At 36.0% G+C, this 27,812-nt stretch overlaps 1 protein-coding gene across 2 annotated transcripts in view; it reads left to right on the forward strand.

The window, feature by feature from the left end:
• The window catches only part of LOC105483452 (multidrug resistance-associated protein 1-like), a 93,920-nt gene that overhangs the window by 11,207 nt on the left and 54,901 nt on the right, over positions 1–27,812 (forward strand). Inside the window, exons 3-12 of one of the 2 annotated variants that reach the window (XM_011744354.2) lie at positions 1,695–1,842; positions 2,553–2,695; positions 10,391–10,568; positions 18,040–18,294; positions 20,687–20,752; positions 22,807–22,944; positions 24,184–24,330; positions 26,862–26,946; positions 27,043–27,109; positions 27,474–27,600. In XM_011744354.2, coding sequence (XP_011742656.2) covers positions 1,695–1,842; positions 2,553–2,695; positions 10,391–10,568; positions 18,040–18,294; positions 20,687–20,752; positions 22,807–22,944; positions 24,184–24,330; positions 26,862–26,946; positions 27,043–27,109; positions 27,474–27,600 — 1,354 coding nt within the window. Of the gene's footprint in view, positions 1–1,694; positions 1,843–2,552; positions 2,696–10,390; positions 10,569–18,039; positions 18,295–20,686; positions 20,753–22,806; positions 22,945–24,183; positions 24,331–26,861; positions 26,947–27,042; positions 27,110–27,473; positions 27,601–27,812 lie in introns of those variants that run through there. The other variant, XM_011744356.2, reaches the window with a different exon arrangement.

Here is a 27,812-nt window from a genome sequence, read left to right on the forward strand (position 1 = left end):
GGCTTGGATTTAAATATAGGTTTACTTTCTTATTGAAAAAGTCATGTCACCAAAGTCACAAACTATATCTGATTTAAATCACTTCAGAGTGCGTTTGACTTCAAGTAACAGAATAGTCAAATAATAATAGTTTAAACAAACAGGTATTTATTTTCTTATGTTATTGGAAAGAGGGTGTTGTTGGAAATAGGTTGCTGAGCTATCTCGGAAATGTTATGAAAGGCCCAGGTTAGGTTGGTCACAATGGCTCACACCTGTAATCCCAGCACTTTGGGAGGCCAAGGAAGGCAGATCACTTGAGGCCAGGAGTTCAAGACCAGCGTGGCCAACAGGGCAAAACACTGTCTCTACTAAAAATAGAAAAAGTAGCCAGGAATGGTGGTGTGTGCCTGTAATCCCAGCTACTTGGGAGGCTGAGGCATGAGAATTGCTTGGACCCACAAGGCAGAGGTTGTAGTGAGCAGAGACTGATCCACTGCACTCCAGCCTGGGCAACAGAGCAAGAGTCTGCATTTTTCTGTCTTTCTGCTTCCCATCCTTATTATTTGACTTTTTATCCATAGTGGCAAAGATGGCTTTTATATCTCAAAGCATCATGGCTTCAAAGGACACAAGGGAAGGAGAAGGCAGCCAAAATGTTTTCTCCTTTTGAAGTTCTGTGCTTTCATTTGAAAAGGAAAGTTCTGCCTAGCAGATATTTGCTTAGGTATTGTTAGCAATACCTAATATAATAATATAATTAATAATATAACTCAGTTATATTATTAATCCCAAGCAGAGGGTAATGAGAGTACCAGGACTGGTTTAGATCAATTTTAATTCATAACTCTGTGGCTAAAATAAGACCTGACCATGAGTTCAAGAGATTTGCAACTGAAGAAATATCAGATCCCTGTTAGCAGAAAGATGGTAGAGCAGAGCTGTAGGTAAGTGCAATTCGTTCTCTCCACAGTAACTTCTGTGGTAAAACTACGCTATGCATCTTGTTTCCCTCCCAGTTTAGATCCACCGTTCTTGAATAATTATTCCCAGTGTCAGCCAGGATAAGCTCAATGAATGGAGGAGGGTAGAAAAACTAAGAGACTGGTGGAGACTTGCCTTGCTTCTTAAGGCATCAGTTCAGAAACTGCACTCTCACATTGGCTCATATTCTGTTGGTCATAAGGCCAAGGCCAGAGCTTATGGGATAGGGACAAGTCCTCCCCATCCAGTTGTACAATCTATAAAGTCAAGTGGCAAATTGTACAGAAAGTCCTAGTGGAACAGAAGAAAATTGCAAATTCAGAGGTTGGATTCGTTTCCCCTCCAATACAAGCCTAAAAGCCAATGTGGGTACTTGAGTGGTCAGGGTAATATTCTACTGTGAAAGTTTGCTATTTAAATTTTAGGAAGTGAGGTCAAGTAGTGAATGAGCTGAGCGGTGCACTTCCCAAATATAAGATGAATAAATGAAGTTGGTATTTCGCTGAATCATTGGATGTCTAAACAGCATTTATAAAAACTATAAATGATTATTGCACATTATTGACCTCCAGGATAAAACTGTATGATTTTTTTTAAACATGTAATCTCGTTATTGTATTTTAATCAATAAAATAATGTATAAATCAAAGAAAGAAGTAAATGCCTGACAATTTCTTTTTAACTAGATTATTTGTCTTACTATCTTGTTTGCCTTACTTTTTCATCTTTAGAGTAATTACTTTAGGCTATAAGAGACCTTTGGAAAGAGAGGATCTTTTTGAACTAAATGAAAGTGATTCTTCCTACACTGTGTGCCCTATCTTTGAAAAACAATGGAGAAAGGAAGTTTTAAGGAATCAAGAGAGGCAAAAAGTAAAGGTAATTAATTACAAAGTTCTATTAAATCCTGAAGTAATCACTACCTGCAAACTAGATAAAGCTATTTTCAAGTATGAGATACTATTATTAATATCAAAATTCCTAAAAGGTGAAATGACAATCTACTTTATAAGCATAATTCATTGCTATTGCAGTCCACTTCTGTCTTCAAACTACTCAACACTGCTTCTCTTTAATGTTCAGTAGCACATGTGTTGATATGCATGCATATATCTTTGGCTCCTTACCAGCGGTGACAAAGATAGCTTCTGTGTCTCAGAGCATCATGTCTATTGGTCAAAGCAAATTATATGGTGGCCAAAATTAAAGTTTATGGGAGCAGGGGCAGACACTCCACCTCTAGCATCATATATGCATATGCATATATATTATTTTCAGACTCCTCCAAAAGAAAATATAATTTGGAGATAAAAACTGTATTTGTATTAATTAAGTAGTTTCAAAACTCACAAAAATAATAAAATGCAACTATTGCACTTGCCCTTTTATGCCACGTGGTATGAGTAACACCACCTACCATCTCAATGATGTGGGTCATGATTTCAAGTTTAACTGATTGATTCCTTTCTTATTAACTTATTGTCTTCAGAGCACATTGTTAATTGTATCATCTGTTTAGATAGATTTCATTTTATTAATATTAGTTGTGTCCAATTTTCTCATTGTTTCTATTTTCTTTAATTATGTAGGCATCTTTTTATAAAGAGGCACATACCAAGAAACCATCTCTACTCTATGCATTGTGGAACACCTTTAAGTCTGTCCTGATTCAAGTTGCCTTATTCAAAGTGTTTGCTGACATTCTGTCCTTCACTAGCCCACTCATAATGAAGTAAGTTAAAGTCTGGTGGGTTTTTTTCTCCCTCCTCACAGATAAATGATAAGTAAGTATTCTAATATAAAAGTTCTAATACAAAAGAGTAGAGAAGGTTCTTATTTCAAATATTATTAGGATGTGGACATGCTATTAGGGTTATATACAATATAAATGGGAATTAGGATAATATAGTCAATATCTAATAAAGTCAACCATATACTAAGCACTGTTCTAAAATCTTATATTAATTTTATTAAGCAAGGGTTCTCCAGAGAAACAGAACCAATAGGATAGATAAACCCAAATAAAAGGGGATTTATTAGGGGAATTGGCTTTTGCAATTACGGAGGCCAAGAAGTCCCACAGTCTTCCATTTGCAAGCTAGAGACTCAGGAAGGACAGTCGTGTAATTCAGTCTTAGTCCAAAGGCCAGATAACCTTGAGTTCTGATGTCCACGGGCAGGAAAAGGTGAATATTTCTGCTCCAGGAAAGAGAGCTGATTCACTCTCTCTTTACCTTCTTGTTCTATATAGGCCCTCAATAAATTGGATGAGGCACTATGCCCTGGGATCTTCTTTACTCAGTCTACTGATTCAAATGCTAATCTCTTCCAGAAACAGCCTCACAGACACACCCAGACATCTGGTAGATGGTAAAACATTATTTAAATGTTATTAAACAGAAATAATGTTTTACCATTTCTTCACCAGTCAAGTTGACACATAAAATTAACCATCACATTGGTAATCTCATTTAATCTTTGCCACACTCCTGCGACATAGAAAGTATTATTACATTCATTATTACAATGGCAGAAATAGACAGAAAGATTGGAGTAATTTGTCCAAGTCTGCACAGCTAGAAAGTGCCAGAGTCATAATTGAAATCTAGGAAGTCTTGCTTGAATGTATGCTTAGAAAAGGAAATGATACATATTTTCACTACGTTACTTAGTCGTGGCCTTTTGAGAGTTGAGCTTTAACAGTCATGGCAATTACAGACACACACAAACATACACACACACATACACACACACAATTACTATGCATAACATATATAAACATATATTATTATTACCTAACATATGTATATTTCTGTGTATCTCTGTATCTAGATATAGACACAGTAAAAAGACTTGAAGCATTTCTATAATATCTATCTGCAATGGTTTACAGGTAGACAATGAAATTGAGCTTTTGACTGTGCCACCTTTTTCAAGGAAACCTTGACTTACACCTAGCTGTCATATGAAGGAAACACAAAGAAACATATGTTTTATTAACTGGTGATTATATTTTTAGCATTGAAAAATTTCCAAGTTATTAGAGTTTTTAATAATCACTTAATTCATGAAAATATCATTAATCCTGCATTACCTACATCCCAGATGATATTCAGGAATATATTCATTCAATATTTATTGAGCACCTATGCATGGCAAAACTGTTCTAGGTCGACTGTGGGGCCAGAACAAAGAACCTGCTCTGATGACATTTAGAGGGGAGAGATGAAAGTCAAACAAATGAATAAACATAAATGATATCATCAGTGCTTAGGAATGAAGTAGGGTAAGGGAATGCCAGTTTGAGGAGTTAGAAGTTACTGTTTTATGTAAGGTAATTATGAAAGATATTAGTGATAAGGTGACATTTGGTCAAAGTCCTGAAGGAAGTTGGGAAAGAAGCCAAGAAAATATTGTGATTAAAGGTAGCAGGGAGGGCAAAAGTCATGAAGATGCTCATGCCTGGTATCTCTGAGGGACTGCAAGGAGGCAAAGTGAGGTTGGAGCAGAGAGCTGGAAAGATAAGGTTGAGGTGAGAAAGGTGCAGAGATGAAAAGATTTTGAAGGACCTTATGAAATATGATGGGAATATTGGCTTTTAGTCCACATTAGCAGGGAAGCATTTGGAAGATTTTGAGCAAAAAATCAAAGATCTGACTAGACTTAAGTCTTACAGGAATGACTCTGGCTGCTATGTGGAGAATAAAATCAAGAAGTGCAAGAGTGGAAGAAGAAACACCAGTTAGAAGTTTGTTTGTGATAATCCAAGCAAAAGTCAATGGTGGCTTCAGCTAGGTAGCAGTAATAAAAGTGATAAGAAGTGGTCAGACTCTGGTGTTTTAAAGGTAGAGTTAACAGAACATACTGCTGGACTGAATGTAGGTTGAGAGAGGAAGCGAGAAGTAAAGGCAACCTTCAAACAATTGTTTTTAATCATAAGGTAAACGAGTCAGCATATCCTGAGATATAGAAAATGAAAAGACTAGAGAAGGGAATGGGGTTTGCTTCTGGACTTGTTAACCTTGAAAGATCTATTAGCTATTGTGCAAGAAAGAATTAACATAGCAGGCTTGCCTATGGACTTTGGAAAGCCTGCTTACAGGGGTGATCTTTGGCTGGCAACTGGAACTTACATTTCAGGAGGGTGCCCACTACCCTAACTGATAAGAATGGTTCAATAGCTCCAAGTTGTTTATACAACCAATAAGGTTCATGGTGAATATCTGTTTTCTTTCTGGGAGTTTGGAATTTTGGTGTGTGTTAAGAAAAGGGGGCCGGGCGCGGTGGCTCAAGCCTGTAATCCCAGCACTTTGGGAGGCCGAGACGGGCGGATCACAAGGTCAGGAGATCGAGACCATCCTGGGTAACACGGTGAAACCCCGTCTCTACTAAAAATACAAAAAATTAGCCGGGCGAGGTGGCGGGCGCCTGTAGTCCCAGCTACTCGGGAGGCTGAGGCAGGAGAATGGCGTAAACCCGGGAGGCGGAGCTTGCAGTGAGCTGAGATCCGGCCACTGCACTCCAGCCTGGGCGACAGAGCTAGACTCCGTCTCAAAAAAAAAAAAAAAAAAAAAAAAAGAAAAAAGAAAAGGATGTCCACTTGACCAGCCTCCGATAAAAACCCCGGATGCTGAATTTCTATCAAGCTTGCCTTGTAGACATTTCACATGTATTGCCACAATTAGTAGCTGAGAGAATTAAGCATGCTCTGTGTGACTCTACAGGGAAAAGACTTTTGGAGCTTGTGCCTGTTTCCTTCCAGACTTCACCCCATATATCTTTTCTTTTTTGCTGATTTTGTTTTGTATCCTTTCACCATAATAAATATAGCCATGAGGATAACTATATGCCGAGTCCTGTAAGTTATTAAAATAAATAATTGAGCTGGAGAATTGTCATGGGGATCCCTGACATGGGACCGTCTAGATTAAAAGGTTGAGTAGGCCTGGTGCGGTGGCTCACGCCTGCAATCCCAGCACTTTGGGAGGCCAAGGCAGGCGGGTCACGAGGTCAAGAGATCGAGACCATCCTGGCCAACATGATGAAACCCTGTCTCTATTAAAAATACAAAACATTAGCTGGGCATGGTGGCATGTGCCTGTAGTCCCAGCCACTTGGGAGGCTGAGGCAGGACAATCGCTTGAACCCGGGAGGCGGAGGTTGCAGTGAGTCAAGATTGCGCCACTGCACTCCAGCCTGGGAACAGAGCAAGACTCTGTCTAAAAAAAAAACAAGAAAGGTTGAGTAACCAGTTGTCTATATGCACCTGGTGTTAGGAAAGATATAGGCTGGAGTGACACACTGGAATTGTTCTAAATTGGACTGGGTATGTCAAGGCATTGTTCTGGATGAAATCACCTTAACATATGTGAAGAAAAGTAAAGATGTCCTCAGAAAACAAAACAAAACAAAACAAAACAAAAAAAACAACTATCAGCTACTCCAAAGCGTAGAGTTGGTGAAGATGAGGAAATTTATCAAAGGATATTGAGAAGCAGTGGCTAGCACAAACATATAAAAATAAAAACAAGAGAGAATGGAACCAGGGAATCCAAGCAAGGTATATATTGCTGTCAGAAAACTGTTCCTGACATTTTTCACCCCAAATTCTTTGTTGGCTCCCTTGCCTGTAGAAGTATGAGCCAAATGTTTCCTGGATTAACTGCCCCCTCCACACAAAATGACAGATCTTTCCCTCCACTTGCCTCTGCCCCTCACCTCAGCATATCCCAGGAGTCACCATGGCACTATCTTATGTGTGACCAGAAATCTTTCTATCAGAGGATTGGCCAGCATCTTCCTTTCTTGCCCTATTCTGGTTATCCAATGCTGCAAAACTAATCACACCACAATTTGGTGGCATTAAGCAATGATGTTATTATGTTCATGATTTTGGTGGTCAAAACTTCGGGCAGAGACTGCTTTTCTCTGCTCCACCATGATTGTGACCTTGGCTGAGTGTCTAGAACAACTGGAGACAGCTGAAGCAGCTCACATGGAGACATATGGCTGGTGCTTCGGTTCTAACTGTGGGCTGAGTTACCCTGGTTCTTCTCGCTGTGTGCTGTGCTGGAATGCGCAAAATGGCTCCGTGACTCACACCTCTGAGGCCTGGGCTGAGATGGCTGGAAATGGCCAGATCTCTCTCTCTCCTCTCTCCTCTCTCTCTCTCCTCTGTCTTCTCTCTCCTTTCTCCCTGTCTCTCTCTCTTTCTCTCCACCCCACCCTCACTATCTCTCTCCTTCTCTCTGTTTCTACAGACTCTCTGAATGGTTAGCTTGAGAACAGAGGTCTTAGAGTCATTAAATTTCCTACATGGCAGCTGGATTTCCTCAGCATGAGGAATATAAGAGGCTCAGACAAGTCTTTCCACAACATAGGCTTGGACATCTCAGGTCACTTCTGCCACATTGTTTTCGCCAAGAGATCCCCTAAATCAGCCCACATTCAAAGGGAAGGGAATTAGAGAAAAGAGGTTCAATTTCTCAACGAGAGGAGTAGCGAGGGATTTTCAGTCATACTCTGATTCCCCTTTGCCAATGACTACTGCTCAAGAGACTTGTGAGAGAATCTCACCATGGCCATGGTCTTTCCTAAAATAGCAGTAGGTCATAGCAATTCAGTGTGTCTCTGTTCCCTAAAAGTTGTATCTGAATTACCAAAGAATGTCTGTGGAGTAGCAAACAGTCTCCTTTACTTTGTGAGACACTTTTGCATCACACTGGTTTGATCAAACCTGCAAAACAAGAGTTTTAATATTGCATTGCAGTGAGTCACACCTTTCTCCCGGCCTAGGTGATGATGAAAGAGGCAAACTCTCCTGCATTATTCAATCATTGTGTCCTTAGCTCTTAGCACGAAGTCTGGCATAAAGAACCGAAATAAATTCCCTGAAAAAAATACAGAATAAATGGGAATTAACACAAAGTTACAATTTTCCAAAGTACCCTTATTCTGCAGCAGCTGAAAAACCTTAAATTTAAAAACCTTAAAATTTCAATTGTTAAATAAGTAACAATTGAGTGATCAGAAAGAATTGCAGAGCTTGTGTGATCATAATTTGGCCATAGAAGAACTAATTTTATAAGCTAATTTTGAGACTACATATATACATGTGTAGTTTCATATATATATACACACACACACACATATGTAGAATACATGTATTTTGAGACTGCATATGCATATATGTACATATGTATATATGTAGTCTCAAAATAGATATTCTTTTTATATGAAAAAGTTGCTGGAAAGGACTATCTTTAAGGATGAGAGCACACTGTCATATTATGACTCATATGTGTAAAATAAAACATAAAAGGAATATTTTTTATTAATTTATTAGTAAAATTATACTTTCATTATTTACAAGATATATTTCTTATTGATTGTTGTGTGACTCTCTTCCTCCCTTTTTGGATTTTATTGTAATATCAAACAAAAAACAAGTATTTGTATCTAATATCATGAATATTGTTTTATGGTCTTTATCAAGCCTTGAGCATAGATTGTTTTTAATATTTCTCAGTTAATGTGTGTAGAACCACTACAATGCCTGATGTTAGTCATTTAGTTGTTTTGTCTTTATGAAAAAGGAAAAAGTATAATCGGTAGATATATGCCCAATAAGAATAGTGCTACTCTTTCAGGAAATGTAATTCCTAGAACAAAGAAGGGATTTAGCAAGTTGCTTTCATAAAAAGTAGGTGTCCCAATGGATGACATCAATTAAGAAATACAGAACTTTCTGCTGTTATTATGTATATGTGGGGTGTGGGGTAATTTAATAGTTTCATTGAGAATATGTAATGCTCCAAATAATTGTTGATACCTAGAGGTTTTACTATTAGAGACACTTGTATATATTTTATTCTAAAGTCTTACTTTAATAAAGTTAATATTTTTAAGCACTTGGTTGATAAAGCAATTTGAACAAGACAAATTACTTTTAATTTTAACACAGTAGCTGTCCCAATTGTCAACAAACAGATCAAAGCCTAGAAATTTATGCTTTACTTACTACTTAAAAATTTAAACTTTTGGCTGGGTGCAGTAACTCACACCTGTAATCCCAGCACTTTGGGAGCCCAAGGTGGGTGGATCACTTGAGGTCACTTGAGGTCAGGAGTTCAAGACTAGCCTAGGCAACATGGCCAAACCCTGCCTCTACTAAAACTACAAAAATTAGCCAGGCATGGGGGCACACACCTATAATCCCAGTTAATCGGGAAGCTGATGCAAGAGGATTCCTTGAGCATGGAAGGCAGAGGTTATAGTGATCCAAGAGCCCGTCACTGCACTCTAGCCTGGGCAACAGGTGTGAAAACCTGTCTCAAAAAAAAAAAAAATTAAACTTTTATAAAGAATGAGTTTTTAAATATAATATTTTTTTGAGAAAAGGGTAGATATAATCAAACCTAATTGCATATGGTTTCATTTTAGTTCTACTAACCTATGGATTCACTCAAAATGGCACATTACAATGATATAGGACATTTTTGCATCTCCAAAGTTTACAGTGAAAAAGGTCCACTTATCAAACCTCTAATACTTTACCTTTACATATGAAATAGAAGGGATTACTAAATAAAACCCAAAATAGTAAGCCTGCAAAATAAATGATATGTTAACTTGTAGTATGTCACAGTATATGCCCAAATTGTTTTCACCATGTTGCATGGGCTATGTGGTCTTTTAAATTAAATATTATTTTCAGTTACATTGATGCAGTTTAAAATCATGCTTAAAATATTATTACCAATGAACATCAGGCACTCTGAGTTTTAGACAACGTTTATAGTTGAGGGACTATCAGCCAAGATACTTGTAATTCACCGTTTTTCTGCACCCCAGGATAGACCCTAATCATCCTGATCATGCTGTCACAAACTTAAGAGGAAATAAGGAAAAGCAGAGAAAAAAGAAATTGGTTATGGATAAAAGTGAAAATAAAACATGAGATATAAATCAAGCTTTAAAAAAAAAAAAAAAAAAAGGCAGCACCTGTGTGACATACGTAAAATCCCTTCCTTACGTTCTGGTTGTCATGTTTCCCTGTATTTGATAAAACACATAATTTTGAGAAAAAAATGGTTTTACATGTATCTATGTCTTGACTTTTCTGATGAGGTTATACCAGAAAAGTTAATTATTTGATGGGCCTGCCATGTGAAAACCAGAAAATCACCTCGTACTCACAAGCCAGTGGAAGGGATTCCTGATTTTACTTAAAAAAAAAAAAAGGTGGGGGACGGGGGGACAAATACCAAATTAAGCAAGTAGAGAAAAAGAACAGGTAGGAGTGTGTGTGTGTGTGTGTGTGTGTGTGTGTGTGTGTAACATTTTGACAGTGCTAAACTCTCATAAGCATTTAACTACTTCAGATGTTTAACATTTCTTACCCATTCTCAATTTTTATGACATTCAGGCAAATGATCATTTTCTGTGAACACAGCTCAGATTTTGGCTGGAATGGCTACGGCTATGCAATGGCACTTTTTGTTGTAGTCTTTCTGCAAACTCTGATTCTTCAGCGATATCAATGTTTTAACATGCTCACCTCAGCAAAAGTTAAAACAGCTGTAAATGGACTGATCTACAAAAAGGTAAAAATTCCAAGGAATTCCCATTTCTAGAGGGACTACTCCCTTATGTGCTTTAAAATAAGGGGACTAGAAAAATAGGGGAGTATATAAAAAACTCCTTAGGAAACCCTTTGTATATACATTTGTTTTGTTTTAAAAGAACTTTGGCTTATGGATATCAGTTGCATTAATTTCTCTTTAGTGCATGTTCTCTCTCTCCTTTCTCTCTCTCTCTCTCTCTTTCTCTCTCTATCTCTCTCTGGTCTTTACAAATTCTAGTCAGCCCTAATCCATTAAATTAAATGATAATCTTTGTTTACTCTTATGCCACCTAACTGCTACTCACAAAGTGAATGGAATTGAATATTTTCATGGTTTTCTGTACGTATGCATCAATAAAAGCTCTTCTTTTCACAATATTATTTTTAATCTTCATATTACCTTTTTCTCCTCTGTGAACTTCATTTTTGGGCAATAAAGTCATTCATTTTTATACAGTCATTCTCCATTGCTCTTTTATTCTAAGTCCTGCCTCTCAAACTTGGCTGATCTTTATTCCTGGCATAACCCTAAAGTTTAATTAGTCCTTTTTTGAAAATACCATTTTAAACACTGCCTCTTTATCATGGAGGGTATTTTATTTACCACATAATTATAAACAGTTAAAGAGCTTCCTCCTTCCCCTAGTTATCAAGTAGTTATCCAAGCAATAAGTGTACTTTGTTCCTGCTTTGCACTCTGATATAAATTGTAGGTTCATCAGCATTTGGAATAGAAATTTATTCACCTGTTGTATCTTTATCATATGAGACAATGACTTTTACACTTTATTAAAGTTGGATTACTGAATGAATAAATGAATGAATGCACGAATGAACAAGTGAGCCCCTGCTTTCCAAATAAATTGAGGGAAGTGTTAGCATAAATAACAAACATGTGGAACTAAATGCAGATTTTATAAGACATCAGATGAATAGGAAATCTACAAGGGTTGTACACATCTAAGGAAGTTTTCACTTTCTTTTCAAGAAAGTCTTGAAAAGGTCTGTGAGAGAGCTATTGACTTCGTGTAAGGGGAAGGAAGTATTATAATTTGGGCTGAACTGGACATGAAGCATTACAGGCCATTTTGCTCTGTTGGGCCACAATGGGGGCATGAAGTGGTTTTATGGAACTTGGAAAGCCAAGTACAAATTGAGCAGTAAATGGTAACTGAACTTGCAGCAGAGTTTAGCTCTGTAGAACTCAGTCCAAATACAGGATTAGAGGGGCTGTCCTGGTCCTAATTCTAGAGGCAGTATGTGCTGCCTCCAATATGGAATAAAGATACAGAAGAATCTAGAAACCGGTTTGAATGCTAACACTTGTTCTGGTATACAGTCCATATGGAACAGGAGTTTATTCCATGATTAGAGCATTGGAGTTTAGACATGAGATGTAGGTGGATTTACAAGCATAAAAGACTAAACTGCCATGAAAGAGTGAATTTAGAAGCATAAAATGTGGAACACAGATAACTTTTAGAGCAATAAACCACTCTGTGTGATACTATAATGGTGGATATATGTCATTATACATTTGTACAAACCCATAGAATGTACAACACCAAGAGTGAACCCTAATGCAAACTACAGACTTCGGGTGATAATGATGTATCGGCTGTAACAATGTAACAATGTTCGGCTGTAATGATGTATCGGCTGTAACATCGGCTGTAACAAATGTACCACTCTGTGGAGGATAATGGGGGAGGCTATGCACATGCAGGGTAAGCAGTATACGAGATTTCTCTGTACCTTTCAGTTTTGCTGTGAACCTAAAACTGCTCTAAATAAAAGCAGTTCTTTGTCGGGGCAGAAAGCTGTAATACCTCTTTTCACCCACCATAAGAGTTGAGTGGGACACTCCTATAGCAAAAGACAGGTTGAAAAGAGAAAAATAAAACAAGTTAATTTAATTAAATTTTACATCTTCAGAAGTAAGACCCAGCGATCCAGGGAAAACTGTCTATTCTTATGCTTAGGTTCTGTAAAGAATAGACAACAGTGTAGAAATGTGATCAGACAAAAGGGTATGATCCGATAGTAATGGACTGAGAGGAGAAGCCCAGCATGACCTTTCCACTCAGATTCCTCCTGGCCTCTCTGTATTGTATTCCTTTCCCTGGATATTGGACAGGAGACTTCTGGAATGATGGTCTTCAAGAGAGAAGGGAAAAAGTGTTCTCTCTCTGAGTTAAATGTCTTGTTTGTAGGGAGAGGGGTTCTAGTTCCTGTGACTCACTTTTGGGAAAAGGAAAGAAAGAGGAGGGGGAGACAAAAGGGCTGGAGCGGGTCAAAGAGACTTTGCTTCTGAGGCTTTCCCAGTGTTCTTCAGTTCCACGTGCTCAGCATGCCAAGGTGCCATATTTTGGGGTGTCATGTTCTGAGCCCCAACACCTTAAATGTAAAAACAGAACAGACTGAAGTAGAAATTAGAGCAAGCTGTTAGAAATAAAAAGGGAAACAAGTGTCATCGTTGAGTCTATTGCAAAGTGGGAATAGTGACTACAGGGGCTAGACCTTGTATAATTCCTTAGAGATTGTTTAAGATTAATTTGGGCTGAGCTGGACATGAAGCATTACAGGTCATTTTGCTCTGTTGGGCCACAATGGGGGCATGAAGTGGTTTTATGGATCTTGGAAAGCCAAGTACAAATTGAGCAGTAAATGGTAACTGAACTTGCAGCAGAGTTTAGCTCTGTAGAACTAGGTCCAAATACAGGATTAGAGGGGCTGTCCCGGTCCTAATTCTAGAGGCAGTATGTGCTGCCTCCAATATGGAATAAAGATACAGAAGAATCTAGAAACCAGTTTGAATGCTAACACTTGTTTTGGTATACAGTCCATATGGAACAGGATTTCATTCCATGATTAGAGCATTGGAGGGAGAGCAAATGGGAAAGTGCCACTTTTAAACCATCAGATCTCATGAGAACTCACTCATTACCATGAGAACAGCATAGGGGAAACTGCCTCCATCATCCAATCACCTCTTACCAGGTCCCTCCCTCACCACACAGGGATTATAATTCCAGATGAAATTTGGGTGGGGACACAGAGCCAAAGTATATGAGGGGTGAAGGTATCAGGATGTGCTTTGTTCCTTATCCATCCACAATTACTAGTGTAAGTTTGGAATAAAGTTCAGGGAATATCATTTTTAGGTTTGCAAGAAAGAACATGGGTCTCCTTTCACTTGATGACTTTAAGATTCTGTGACCTCAAAACTCCGATTCTGTTACCCCTTAGTTCACAGGTGCAAGCTGCATGGAAATTCTTGGAGACTAAAAACAAAACATGATTCCAAAGAAATCATTACATCTAAAAGATACCTTCACTTGTAGGCTGATCATAGTTCTATTCACAACAGCAAGGATATGGAATCAACCTCAGTGTCCATCAACAGATGATCAGATAAATAAAATGTGCTGTATATGTGTGTATACACACACACACACACACCATGGAATACTCTCAGTCATAAAAAAGGAATGAAATCATGTCACACTTGCTGGATCATGGATAGAATTGGAGGCCATTATCTTAAGTGAAATAATTCAGAAACAGAAAGTCAAATACCACATGTTCTCACTTATAAGTGGAAGCTAAATAATGTGTACACATGGACATACAGAGTGAAATAATAGCTATTGGAGACTAGGATGGCTGGCTGGGTGGGTGGGGGTAAGGGATGAGAGATTATTTAATTGGGACAGTGTGCACTATTTGAGTGATGGCTACATTGAGAGCCCAGATGACACCATGAACCAATATAGCTATGTAACAAAACTGCATTTGTACCCCCTAAATCTATAAAATAAAAAATAAGAACTTTTTAAAAAAGAAGCATCAATTAGATCTGGGTTTAATATGGGCAGTCTGGGGGCATTCCTCCATTAAGCATTGTCCAATAGAGTTTTTGTGATTTTTTAAAAAACGTTCTGTATTTGCACTGTACAGTATGGTAGACACTAACCACATATGGCTGCTGAGCCCGTGAAATGTAACTAGTGCAACTAAAGAAGTCCATTTTTAATTTTAATTACTTTAAATTTTAATGTAATAACTACATCTGGCTAGCGGCTACCATACTGGCTAGTATGGTGTCTACACTGTCTCCATTTGTACTTTAAAGATGTTATCTAACTTTAATTATGGTAATTATAAAATGCAAAAAAAAAAACCCAAAACCCAAAAACTGGTAAACATTTAGTCACATTCTTAAAGTAGAGATACTTAAGTATAGTCAGGAGAAGGAGAGACAGAATCCAAACCCTGCTCTTAGATTCTCAGAAAGAGAATCCCAGCATATTTATTGGCACAAAAGGGGTTGAAGAATGCATTCTTATAAGTGGTATGTGGTACCACCTTCAGCTTTACCCTTTCTCATACTTCTGGTTGAAGACCATTGGGATGGAAATTTTTGGAGCCCTTGCAGCTCTACATTAAATGATGTGTATTACTTGCAGCTAGGATGGTCAGGAAAAGTTTCATGGTTAATATTGCATGATGTGGGTCATGGAATAATGGAAGGATGCATTGCATGGGGTAAAGGCTCTGATGTTGGAATAACATAGAAGAAAAAAGGTACAGAAATGCGTACAAGGCCTGCTCAGACAATGGTGAGTAGATTAATTTGGCTTGAGACAATGTTTCATGTCCAGAATGGTGGGAGAGATAGTAAAGTCAGAAGGGATTGCTTAAAAAAAAAACTTGAAAACTATATTTTTAAAATGGACCTCAATTCTATAGGACATTGGAACCCATTTGAGCCATAAGACAGATGATAGGACAAAAGGATTAAAAACAGATGAGACAGAAAAGAAGGAGACCCTTAGAGCTACTGCAATAATTCAAGAAATAAAGAAATGAAGAACTAGGGTCTTGGCATCGAGTCTAGAAAGTAACAAATATATAAGAAGAATGTGAAATTGCAAAACAAATTTCATTGTCAGTTTATAAAATGAAATATTAAGGTCTGAACTAGTGATAATCAAGATTGTGGGGCTTGGAACTATATCTGGTTCATGTGAATTTTCTTAGAGCATAATTCAGTGAGGGAAATGAATGAAGTTTTTAAAACAGATAAGTCACACAGCTTTATGTATGTGTGTGTGTGTGTATTAAGATTTATATGATATGAAAATACTGTAAAAAACAAATCTAAAACTTGGATAGAAGTTTAAATAACAGTTTCTTAGAAAAAGTGATTAGGTAACAAATGACCTGGTTAATTTTCATTTTGATTGAAGAGTACTTAGAAGCTTCTAAACTTTTAACATTGTTTTAGATTTCCTTTCTTTTCATCTGAATCACATTTTTCCTCCTGTAACAGACTAAAGTACTTCCTACCAAACAATTCCAGAAATGTTACACCATCCACTGTAATTGGCCATATTACAGTACTCTTTCAAGTTGTTTCGTAAAACAAAAGGCAGCTTAGATTGTATAATTTAGCAATAAATGGTAACTAAATTGCCCTTAGTGGATTGTGAATTTTGGCAGAAAAAAATACTGAAAGAAATTTGAAAAATTGAAAAATTCCCCTAGTGTTAGAAATGCCATACAAATAACCTTCAATCTTATAATAACTTTCAGTATTTTCTCTAATAGTCTAAAGCAATTGAGTTTTTCTTCTATTATTGTAAAAAAACTTAACATGAAATGTATTATCTTAATACATTTTAAGTTTAAAATGCGTTTATTGTTAACTATAGGTGCAATATATTACAGCAGATCTCTAGAGCTTATTCGTCCTGGTTAACTAAAACTTTGTACCTGTTGAGTACTAACTTTCCAGTTTTCCCTTGCCCCCACCACCCTTGGAACCACCATTCCAGTCTTTGATTTTATGAAATTGACCATTTTAGATACCTCATATAAGCGAACTCATCCAGTATTTATTTTTCTGTGTCTAGCTTATTTCACTTAGCATAACATCTTAAGGTATATCCATATGGTCTCATATTGCAGAATTGTCTTCTTTTTTTTAAGGCTGAATAGTCATTTATCCAAAGAAGACATATAAACGGCTAATGACATATACCTGGGTATATGTTCCTGGCTATAGGTTCCACTGTGGGCCCAACCTACTATATTCCAGATGGGCTTTTCCATTTTTTTAAAAAATTTATTGAATAGATAGATTTAGAGTGACTCCTGTATCTCATTTTCTCTTGCTATCCCCAAGTCTCAGTCCTGTCTCTCTTTAAATCAATGCAGGGAAGTTTTCATAAAATTTTTGATATATAAATGAAACTTTGTCCAGTTTCCAGTACAAATACAAATCTCCCACTACTTTTACAGTTGTTTATGTATTTCACTGGGAATTTTAAATGGATGAATAATTAGATAAATCAATTTCTATCCTCATCTTTTGTAAGAAGTTACCAATAATTATGCTTGGGGGTACTGGATTCAGTATACACATATTAAGTAGCATGCACTTGTGGAAAGTGAGAATTGGGAGTTGGAAGAAAAGATGTATTTGCATCTACTCTATGACACCTTTTGAGTACTTTCATCTCTAAGTTCCCATGGCCCTTATTGCTGTTTTTACACTTACAGCAAAAACTGTGTGTGTGTGTGTGTGTGTGTAGCTTTACAGATAGACTGTAATCACTTTGAGAAATAAAACTGTGTCCTTTTTAAATGGTCCACAATTTCAAGCATAAAACTATTCATCAGTGTTCATTAGATATTCATTGATGCATTTGTGTACTTTGCATTGATAATATTTAGATGGCTTAGCATTATGGGGACACCACCAAATGGAGGAGAGCCTTAATATAGCTAGAAGAGATTTTTTTTTTTTTTTTGGCAATTAACAAGTTATTGAGGGTTCTCTTTTTTGCTTCAACTTTTATTTTAAGTTCCGGAGTGCATGTGCAGGATAGGTGAACATGTGCTGCATGTGATTTGCTGCACAGATCAACCCATCACCTAGGTATTAAGCCCAGTGTCCTTTAGCTGTTCTTTCTGATGCTCTGCCCCCACCCCCATGACAAGTCCCAGTGTGTGTTGTTCCCCCATGTGTCCACATGTACTCATTGTTCAGCTCCCACTTATAAGTGAAAACATGTGGTGTTTGGTTTTCTGTTCCTGTGTTAGTGTGCTAAGGATAAAGGCTTCCAGCACCATCCATGTCCCTGCAAAGGACATGATCTCTTTCCTCTTTATGGCTGCATAGTATTCCATAAATTCTTATTGTTTGGAAACCCAAATGTTACTCTCTGCCAATAAACATTATTCTAAAACTATATACTTTAATCACTAATTATATTTCCTCCCCTAAAAATCATGTTTCTGTGTTTTATAATATCCCAGTACATAAATAACCTTGTACATTTTCCTAATTATATTAAACATTGATATTAAAAGTTACCATTATTTGACTATAAAGATGCCCCATAATCACAGAACTCTAAAATATTCTGCTTCTATTTTTATAGGCCCTACTTTTATCAAATGTTTCTCGACAAAAGTTTTCCACTGGGGAAATTATTAACTTGATGTCAGCGGATGCTCAGCAACTCATGGACTTGACAGCAAACCTCAATCTCCTCTGGTCTGCCCCTTTTCAAATCCTAATGGCCATATATCTCCTTTGGCAAGAGCTGGGCCCAGCAGTGTTAGCAGGGGTGGCAGTCCTTGTGTTTGTTATACCAATAAATGCTTTAGCTGCAACTAAAATAAAAAAGTTAAAGGTAAGAAAATGACTGCCTGATGTTACATGTGTCAAACAGGAGCTGAGTTTTTCTGACTTGAATGAACAATCACCATCTCGCTAATCATATAGAGTTATAAATGGAAATCATCCAATTTTATCATTTACTTATTCACTCAATCAGCATTGACCAAGCATGTATCCTATGTCAGCCAGTGTTCCAGGCACAGCAAGTACAGCAGTGAGGGGAACTGACAAGTCCAGCTCTCATGAGGGGTAGTGGAGGGGACAGACGTTAAGCAAGTAAATAAATAGATAGAAAACATTTGTATATGAAGAAGATTTAGTAAAGATACAGTGATGAAGAGACAAAGAATGCCATTTTACATTTAGGATCAGGAAAGTCCTCAGGAAGGGAATGGGATATCAACAGGGTGAAGGAGTAACTCATGTGGACGTCTGAGGAAAGACATGCCAAGCAAAGGGAAGGGTATGCATGCAGCCTGGAGGTAGGGGTATGCTTGGTTGCTTGAAAAGTGAGGTACTGCAGCAAGCAGACAGGAAATGCTTCACTAAATTAATGTTGATATTCTTCCTTTATAATCAGTCATTCATCTTACCATCAATATATGTTTTGACATTCCGCCATGTGTTAGACAGTGTGCGCTATGCTGTACTGTAAGAAATGGAGAAACCACAGAGTTCACTGCATTGAAGGAAATCACACTGCAATGAGATAGATGCTTTCACATGTTAAATTAACAGAGGCGGATGTATTGCTTATGAAAACATTTTATAATTTTAAATGGATCAAAGATTAACAATATATATTGACATGGAAATGTGTCAATCTTATTTTAAAGCAAAAAGTAGATTAAATATATGCATGTGTATCATGCATATATGTAGCTATATCATTGATCCATTATTAAAATGTGAATATACCTATACACATGTGTGTGATGGAGAGGTAAATAGATGAAGATACATAGCTATAAATATATTTGCATAAGCATAGAAGTAATCTAGAGATAAAGCATCAGTCTTTAAAGAATAGTTACCTGTAAAGTAGAATTAGACAGAAGGAGGGTACATTTTTACTTATTACTTTAATACCCCTAAGTGATTAAAACTTATATATAATTTTATATTTTTCTTAATTTTTCAAATAAAAGATGACTGATCTTTAAATATAAAAACTAGAAAATAGCATATATTTATGAAGTAAAGGTACTTAGCATGCTAGTGTTTAGAATAACAGATTTGTTTATAATTATAACAAATACTTTTAACCAGTTTTTAAAAATATATTCTGGATTTTAAAAACTGCTATTTAAAGGCACATTATTAAGAATGCAAAAATCTTTTTTGAACCTTAGAGTCCTATAACCTTCAAAGAGATTTCAATATTATGTCCAAATACACTAGATAGAAAATATACCTTTAGGCTAGGCACAGTGGCTCTCACCTGTAATCCCAGCACTTTGGGAGGCCGAGGTGGTGGATCACCTGAGGTCGGGAGTTCGAGACCAGCCTGACCAACATGGAGAAACCCTGTCTCTACTAAAATACAAGATTAGTCGGGTGTGGTGGCGCATGCCTGTAATATCAGCTACTCGGGAGGCTGAGGCAGGAGAATCGCTTGAACCTGGAAGGTGGAGGTTGTGGTGAGCCGAGATCATGCGATTGCACTCCAGCCTGGGCAAAAAGAGCAAAACTCCGTCTCAAAAAAAAAAAAAGAAAAGAAAAGAAAAGAAAATATGTCTTTAAATCACACACGATATTATTAGTATAAAATCACACACAGAATATGATGGATATTAGCTCGTAAAAGCATTCTTCATAAGATATACAAATACTTATGACATATAACATAAAGTGCCAATGTTAATGGAGAAAACACTTAAGAAACGATACTCAAACAAGTATAAAATATTATAATTGTTAAATATTTGAATAAAAATACAATTGCATAACATTTATATAAAGAAAAGGAAGTGTATTTGAAAATATACATTTTAATTATTCTAATTCCCAAAGAACAAATAAAATTTATAGAGAGCCTTATTTTTATTCTGGTGACACTTCTGTTACAAGTACGTATATAAACAGTTAATGGAGTTTTTAGAAATGTGTTCTATCTTAGTAGAATGTGGGTGTTATTATTCAATTTTAAACAAATTATGTTTAAATACGTATTATATTTTCTACTTTTCTACTATTCTCCTGTTGGCTATGTTCAAGTTACCTATTTATAACTGTCTTCCAACACTGTCAATAGAATAATGTATAAATATTGTAAGATGCTTTTCTCCACTAAATCTTAAATAAAATAGAGAAAATAGAGCATATTTTAAAAATAGCTCTGGACATATCAGTAAAAGTATTACCAATTTTGTCAAATATTCTTTTATTTTCTTTCCATTAAATAGAAAAGCCAAAGAAAGAACAAAGACAAACAGATAAAGCTACTCAAAGAAATCCTACATGGAATTAAGGTAATATGAAAGGGATATGCCTTTGACCTATTTTGAGCATAGTAACACAGAGGAAGTTTGTAGTGTTCTCAGTATCTCAGAGTGATGACAGATAATAATTGTTGGCAGAAAATTTCAGATTTCAGATATTACAGGAATTCTTATCACTAAAATAACATTTAAATGCAAAGTCAAATAAAATGCAGCCATTTTCTTTTTGTTTCTCACACAAGTGAACACAAATATCCTAAAAGTCACAAAATATTACTTATTTTAAGGTATTGTGTTGAAAAGATGAGATGAGGCAGGCAAGAGTGGTCATAACACACCCATCAGTGTAAAGGCAGATTTATATAAGGGAAGTGATGAGGTGTCATTTAGTTTATTTTATGTGGGACACAAATGATCACATAAATGCTATTCTATAAATAGTATGTTGCAAATTATTTTTCTCTAGAAAAGCTGGGATAGTTTAAAAGTGAGAGCAGTCAGTATCCTTGGGATCTGATAACAGGTGTTATAGAACCTCTCTCTGACAATACTGATAATTGCTACCATTTATTAAATATTTTCCATGCATCAAATGCTGTGCTTATTCCTTTATATGTGTTTCCTCATGGAATTCTTATAAACCTCAAGAAAAAGATTTCCCATTTCTATCTTATTAACTAGGAAACCAAGACACTGAGCAGTTAAGGGTCAGGTTTAAATTTACAGAACCAGTGAGAGTGTATTAGAGTTCTCCACAGAAACAGAATCAATAGATTTCATATAGAGAGATACAGATATACAGAAATATGAAGAGAGATTTAAGAAACTGGCTCATCTGATTGTAGGGGCAGGCAAGTGTAATATCTGTAGAACAGGTGGGCAAACCGAAAATTCTAGCAGAAGTTGATGCTGCTATCTTGAATCTGAAGGCATTCTGGAGGCAGAATTCCTTCCCCACTGAGGAACCTCAGCGTTTTCTCTTAAGGCTTTCGACTGATTTGATAAGGTCCACTCATATAACAGAGGGTCATCTGTCTAACTCAGAGTTTAACTGATTGAAATGCTAACAGCATCTAAGAAATACCTTCACAGAAATATCTAGACTCCTGTTTGAACAAACAACTGGGCCCCATAGCCAGTCAAGCAGTCGCATAAAATTAAGCATGACAGCTGGGCACGGTGGCTTAAGCCTATAATCCCAGCACTTAGGGAGGCCAAGGTGTGCAGATCACCTGAGGTCAGGAATTCGAGACCAGCCTGGCCAACGTGGAGAAACCCCGTCTCTACTAAAAATACGAAAATAGCTGGGCATGGTGGCTCATGCCTGTAATCCCAGCTACTTGGGAGGCTGAGGCAGGAGAATCGCTTGAACTGGGGAGGTGGAGGTTGCCGTGAGCTAAGATCATGCCATTGCACTCCAACCTGGGCAACAAGAGCAAAACTCCATCTCAAAAAAAAAAAAAAAAAAAAAAAAAAAAAATTAAGCATCGCATAGAGCTGGAATTTGAATGTAAGTCAATTCACTCTAAAGTTTAATGCAATAAGCCAGTGTAGGATCCTATTTCCCCACATTTTCTGTCTCAGAAAATAGTTGACAATCTCAAAACGCTAATCAGCTTTCAGAGAATGGCTTGAAGTCCCAAAACATCTGTCGTGGAGAAACTGGAATGGCAGGGAGAAGAGTTTAGCTATAAAGAAAAAGGTAATAGACAGAAGTGAGAGTTGAATCAGCAGGAAGAGTGACAGAACTGAGCTAGACGGAAGCTGTCTATGGAGTTCTATGGAGTTCGTGCCTTACAGCTGGGATGTTGCCAGAGTCTGGCTCAGAAATAAGTTACTGGGGGTGGTGGGGACATAAGGCTGGGTGGTCATTCCCTCCTTCTGCTCTGCTCCACCCCCAAAATACCACAATTTAAGAAAATATTCTGATTCAGTCTAAGTGGAAGCAATGCAATTTTCTTCATGGTTGTACCATCATTTTTTATCCTCACAATTTTGTGTGTGTGTGTGTTACTTGTTTGTATGTGTGCATTTTTTTCTTCTATGATATAGATTGTCAGATAATTATTGTGACTCATTTACAGATCCTCAAACTTTATGCATGGGAACCCTCTTATAAAAATAAGATTATCAAAATTCGAGATCAGGAATTGGAATTTCAAAAATCAGCCAGGTATCTTACTGTATTTTCCATGCTGACATTAACTTGCATTCCATTCTTGGTAAGTGTATGTCATATTTCCTGTTTTTATTTTCAAATCTGATTTACAGATTTACCTCCAAATTACTTGGAATTAAGATGTATAAAGTTAAATATTATGTATCTGAATTAAAATTGTAAAGAAAATACATTCATTAACTTATGTGGATTAGAGAACAAAAGTTACAAAGAAAGGGAAAATACTGTATGTGTTTTCATTGATCTGTAATTTTTAGATATAATAAGATTTACTTCTCTGTAAATTTCTCAGAGATTTCATATATGCCTATATCTCTTAAAAACACAATCTACATTTCAGAATTTCATTCCAGTTTTAGAGCTTGATATGTATGACTGACTCCTTTTAAGCAGACTCAAAGGGCACATTATATGGAGGTGAGAAGAGAAGCAACATTTATTGAGTTGTTACTGAATGTCAGGAAAGTTACATACATTGCCTTTTTTTCAATCTCGCAATAATAAGGCATTATTTTTCTCATTTCACAAGACAAAATGGAAGTCCAGAGTAGTTGGAAACATCCTCAAAGTTACAAAATTAGTATTTAGAGGCGAACTGACATGAAGTGACATTATTTTCTTTCTATTACACCATGTAAACATTGGGAATCCCATGCTATTTTAACTAGAGTATAAATTGCCTTGAACTATGAAGCCATGGGCAAAAGCCAAAGGAAAAGCAAGCCACAGGTAACCGGAGCATCAATTTGAATCAAAGTTGCCACTCTATGTAGATAATTAATTTTTTTTAATTTCAACAAAAGTGAGTATTATGGAAGCAAATGCAATATTTACATTTGGAATACTTTGGTAAAACCATCCAAGATGTATTTGCTTAAGCCAGGACTATATATATGATAGTTAAGTCCATTCGCATGCATGAATGATTTTTTTCTGCCTTTTCTAAATGAAACTTACAAGAACAAATATAAATCTTAAACATGATTTATTCATATCTTCCTCAGTTAATCTTATGACACAAAGAAAGAATAATTATTATATATATGTCAGAATGTATGCAACTGGAAAATAAGTTTACATAAAACTTCTGAATTTTAAAGAAAAGATGAACTGGTTTACAATATAAATGGTAATAATAACTGTGGTAAGGGTATAACATCTTAAAAGAAAAACGCTGGAAACAAAATTATTTAGATTTTATTTTCTAATTTTGGGGACTGTAACTAATAATGTTATCAGTAGAAATTTGAAGAAAGTAACACAACACATCTCTATTTTTTAGGTGTCCCTGGCAACCTTGTGTGTCTATTTCTTACTGGATGAAGGAAACATTTTAACAGCCACTAAAGTGTTCACATCGATGTCTTTGTTTAATATTTTAAGGATTCCTCTGTTTGAGTTTCCAACCGTGATCTCAACTGTGGTCCAGGTACATACAGAATACCTTAAACTAGGAGTTATTCCTTTACAGGAATCTATGGTTTGGGACATTTTATTTCTTCATCTTTTTAATTTTATTTTATTTCACTTTATGTGGTTGTTTAACACTGCATTCAAAATTAGTTTTCCTGAATTAATGAGTAATAGAGAACATTATAGAATAAAAATGAATCATGTCTTGCTTGCTTGTGCTTTTTTCCCATCAAAGTGACTTTTAAATACTTCAATATGTTATTTTGTTTTCTTGTTAAGTGTTAGGTTCTCTACTTAGCATTTTTAAAGCTGGTGTTAGCCACTATGCCGTCATAGGATTCATTTCCTGTTTCCAATGGAAAAGTTATAATTAGGTGCTTTGTATGAAACTGGATAGAATGTTTTTCCAGGGTTCAGCAGCATTTCATCTATACTGAATGAATAAGCAGGGAGAAAAGCACATTGATAATATCAGTCAGCCAACAAGCCATGTGTGAGATGTCTGGGTCTGCCTGCTTTTAGTTGTAATCTCCAGTTCCTGGAGGCTGTTTAGATACTAGATACAATGAGTAGATGGATGCTAAAGCCACAGGAAACCCAGAAAAGTTCCTTGATCCTTTTGCCCTGAGATTTATGGTTACATTTTTTGGATATCAGGTTTGGCCATCCTCCATTCAATTATTTTCCTCAAGTCTGGATTCATAAACAAAGTGAATATTTGCTTATTGGAATCATCCTTTAATTTAAGAACTTTACTCTTTAAAACATATTACTTGAATAAGGAGTAACATAATTGAATAGTAAAAACCAATTAAGCCATTTTTGTTACATCACATCTTTTTTCATGTTATTTTTCTTAAAATAACCAACAGAGGGCGTAGAAGAACCGCTGATGTGATCCTTTTAGCATTTGATTTCGTAGCACACTTCTCATAAAGAAAATGTCAGTTCTTAGAGTAACAGTTTTGTTCTAGTTTTGCAATTAGAATCTAGCTAAAGGTCCGATATCAAAGCCTTTTCCAATTGCTAGCAGTACTGTGCTACCTTCATTTAAGGAGACATTTTTCCAAAATGGAAAAACAGAAAAAGCTAGCTGTATATTCTGATTTGCCACACTTGGTAAACAAAACCACAGCCCAATTACATCTTATGTGCTAACGATACAAGTCCCCTAACACAAAGTAAATAAAAATGTACTAGAAATTTTATGTAAGTCAGTTTTCCGAAAACAATGTAATTTTATTTCTCCTAATGTAGCTAAACATTTTATAGCTATTTTACTACATTACAATTTCCTGTTACTATAATTGAATATTATTATTGTCAACATTATAGTTTTGTTTATCATCAGTAGCAGAATTCACTCACCAATCTTAAAGTTGCTTTTAAAACTTTATTTTTCTATATCACAAGGAAATATTACCTCACACCTGTTAGGATGGCTAGTATCAAAAGTCAAAGAATAACAAGTGTTGGCAAGGATGTCAAGAGAAGGGAACCCTTGTATACTGTTGGTAGGAACATAAATTGGTACATCTGTTATGGAAAACAGTATAGAAGTTCCTCAAAAAATTCAAAATAGAACTACCATATGAGATAGAAATCCCACTTACGGGAAAATATCCAAGGGAAATAAAATTACTATGTTGAAAAGATATATGCACTACCATGTTCATTACAGCATTATCAGGAGCCAACATGTAGAAACAACCTAAGTGGCCACTGGCAGAAAAATTGATTAAAAAAATATACAAACAATATAATAGTATTCAACATGGCAGAATATTATACTAAGTGAAATAAACTAGGCACAAAGAGACAAATACTCTATTATCTCACTTATATGTGAAATCTAAAAAAGTCTAACTTATGGAAGCAGAGTGAAGAAAAGTGCTTATTAGGGCTCAAGGGTGACACTGGGGTGGGGTGGGGTGAATGAGATGTCAATCAAAGATTACAAACTTCCAGTTATAAGATGAATATGTTCTGGAGACCTAATGTACAGCATGATAACTATGGTTAATGATAGTGTATTGTATACTTGAAAATTGCTAAGAGAGTAGATGGTAGGTATTCATATACACAGGAAAATAAAGGTGTCTACAGGAGGCGATACATAATCTAATTAGCTGGATTGTGGTAATCATTTCAAAATGTGCACGTGTATAAAAATCATGTCATATACCTTAAATATGTATAATTTTTCTCAATTATACCTCAAAGAAGTTGGGAAAAAATCAATCTTTCTGTAATTATTAAGAGTTTTTACGGCTTTTCTAGAATAATATATAGGATTTTCATTTCTTTTTCTCATACCTTTCAGCCTAGATGACATTAGTTTTGATCTTTGATTCTTGAAACTGCCCTTTGTCTTTAGGAATGAATGTATTTATAGCATTAAATCAATTCAAACTATGCTTGATATATTTATCTCAATATCTTTAATCTGCATAAAAATTCTACTCAGGCTGTAAAACATAATAAACATTTTTTAGTTTAAGTTCTACTTGAACCCCCGATAAATTCCATCTGTGCTTATTTTGATAGACAAAGATATCCCTGGGGCGTTTGGAAGACTTTCTCCACACTGAGGAGCTTCTTCCTCAAAATATTGAAACAAACTATATAGGAGGTCAGCACTTCCTCTTTGCGTTCATTACTTACTTGACTTCTGGGTTGAAGGTAATTGGTTCTAAAATGCATCATTGTATATTTTTTTCTTCCTTAGATCATGCTATTGAGTTTACAGATGCTTCTTTCTCCTGGAATAAAACAGGAATGCCAGTTCTAAAAGAGTAAGTCGTGGTTTGGAGAATTTTTTTTAATGTTAATATTGGGTTCTAAAATGCTCCGTATTTTTATTTCTTAGAGGTTTTTAATAAGATTAATATACTGAAATTAATAAGACTTTTAACCTCTCACTTCACCTTTCATTTTCATGGTGATCTTGCTGTCCTTTTTTCTATTATTTCTTCTACCTGCAGCATTTTATTGTTCATTTGTTTGCATTTTGGAAGGGTAGGTGTTTGTAGAAAAAGGTGAAAAGCGACGATTTCAGGGATGATGCTAAGTGCTGCACACAGTGACTTATCTAGGAATAGATTTTTAAAACAACCGTAAAAAGAATCTCCTATATTGTCTCCCTTTCTTCTCATGCAGCTTGAACATAAAGATCCCAGAAGGAGCTTTAGTGGCTGTTGTAGGGCAAGTTGGGTCTGGAAAATCATCCATGCTTTCTGCCATTCTGGGGGAAATGGAGAAACTTACCGGAGTAGTCCAAAGAAAGGTAAAATAAAAAATACATTCTTTCAACATCTTCTAATGTAACAAGCTATAGCCAACTTGTCATTAGTGTCAATAAGAATTTATCAAGCTGAATTGAAGATGCAAGCCTTTAATGGGCATTTCCAGTTTATAACAAACATTTCAATTTCCATAGAAATTGATTAACTATGGGTGGATTAATAACAGAATTCTGTTCTCCAAATACTTCAGCAA

Source organism: Macaca nemestrina, chromosome 4, assembly GCF_043159975.1.
Source record: "Macaca nemestrina isolate mMacNem1 chromosome 4, mMacNem.hap1, whole genome shotgun sequence".
Taxonomy (NCBI): Eukaryota; Metazoa; Chordata; class Mammalia; order Primates; family Cercopithecidae; genus Macaca; species Macaca nemestrina.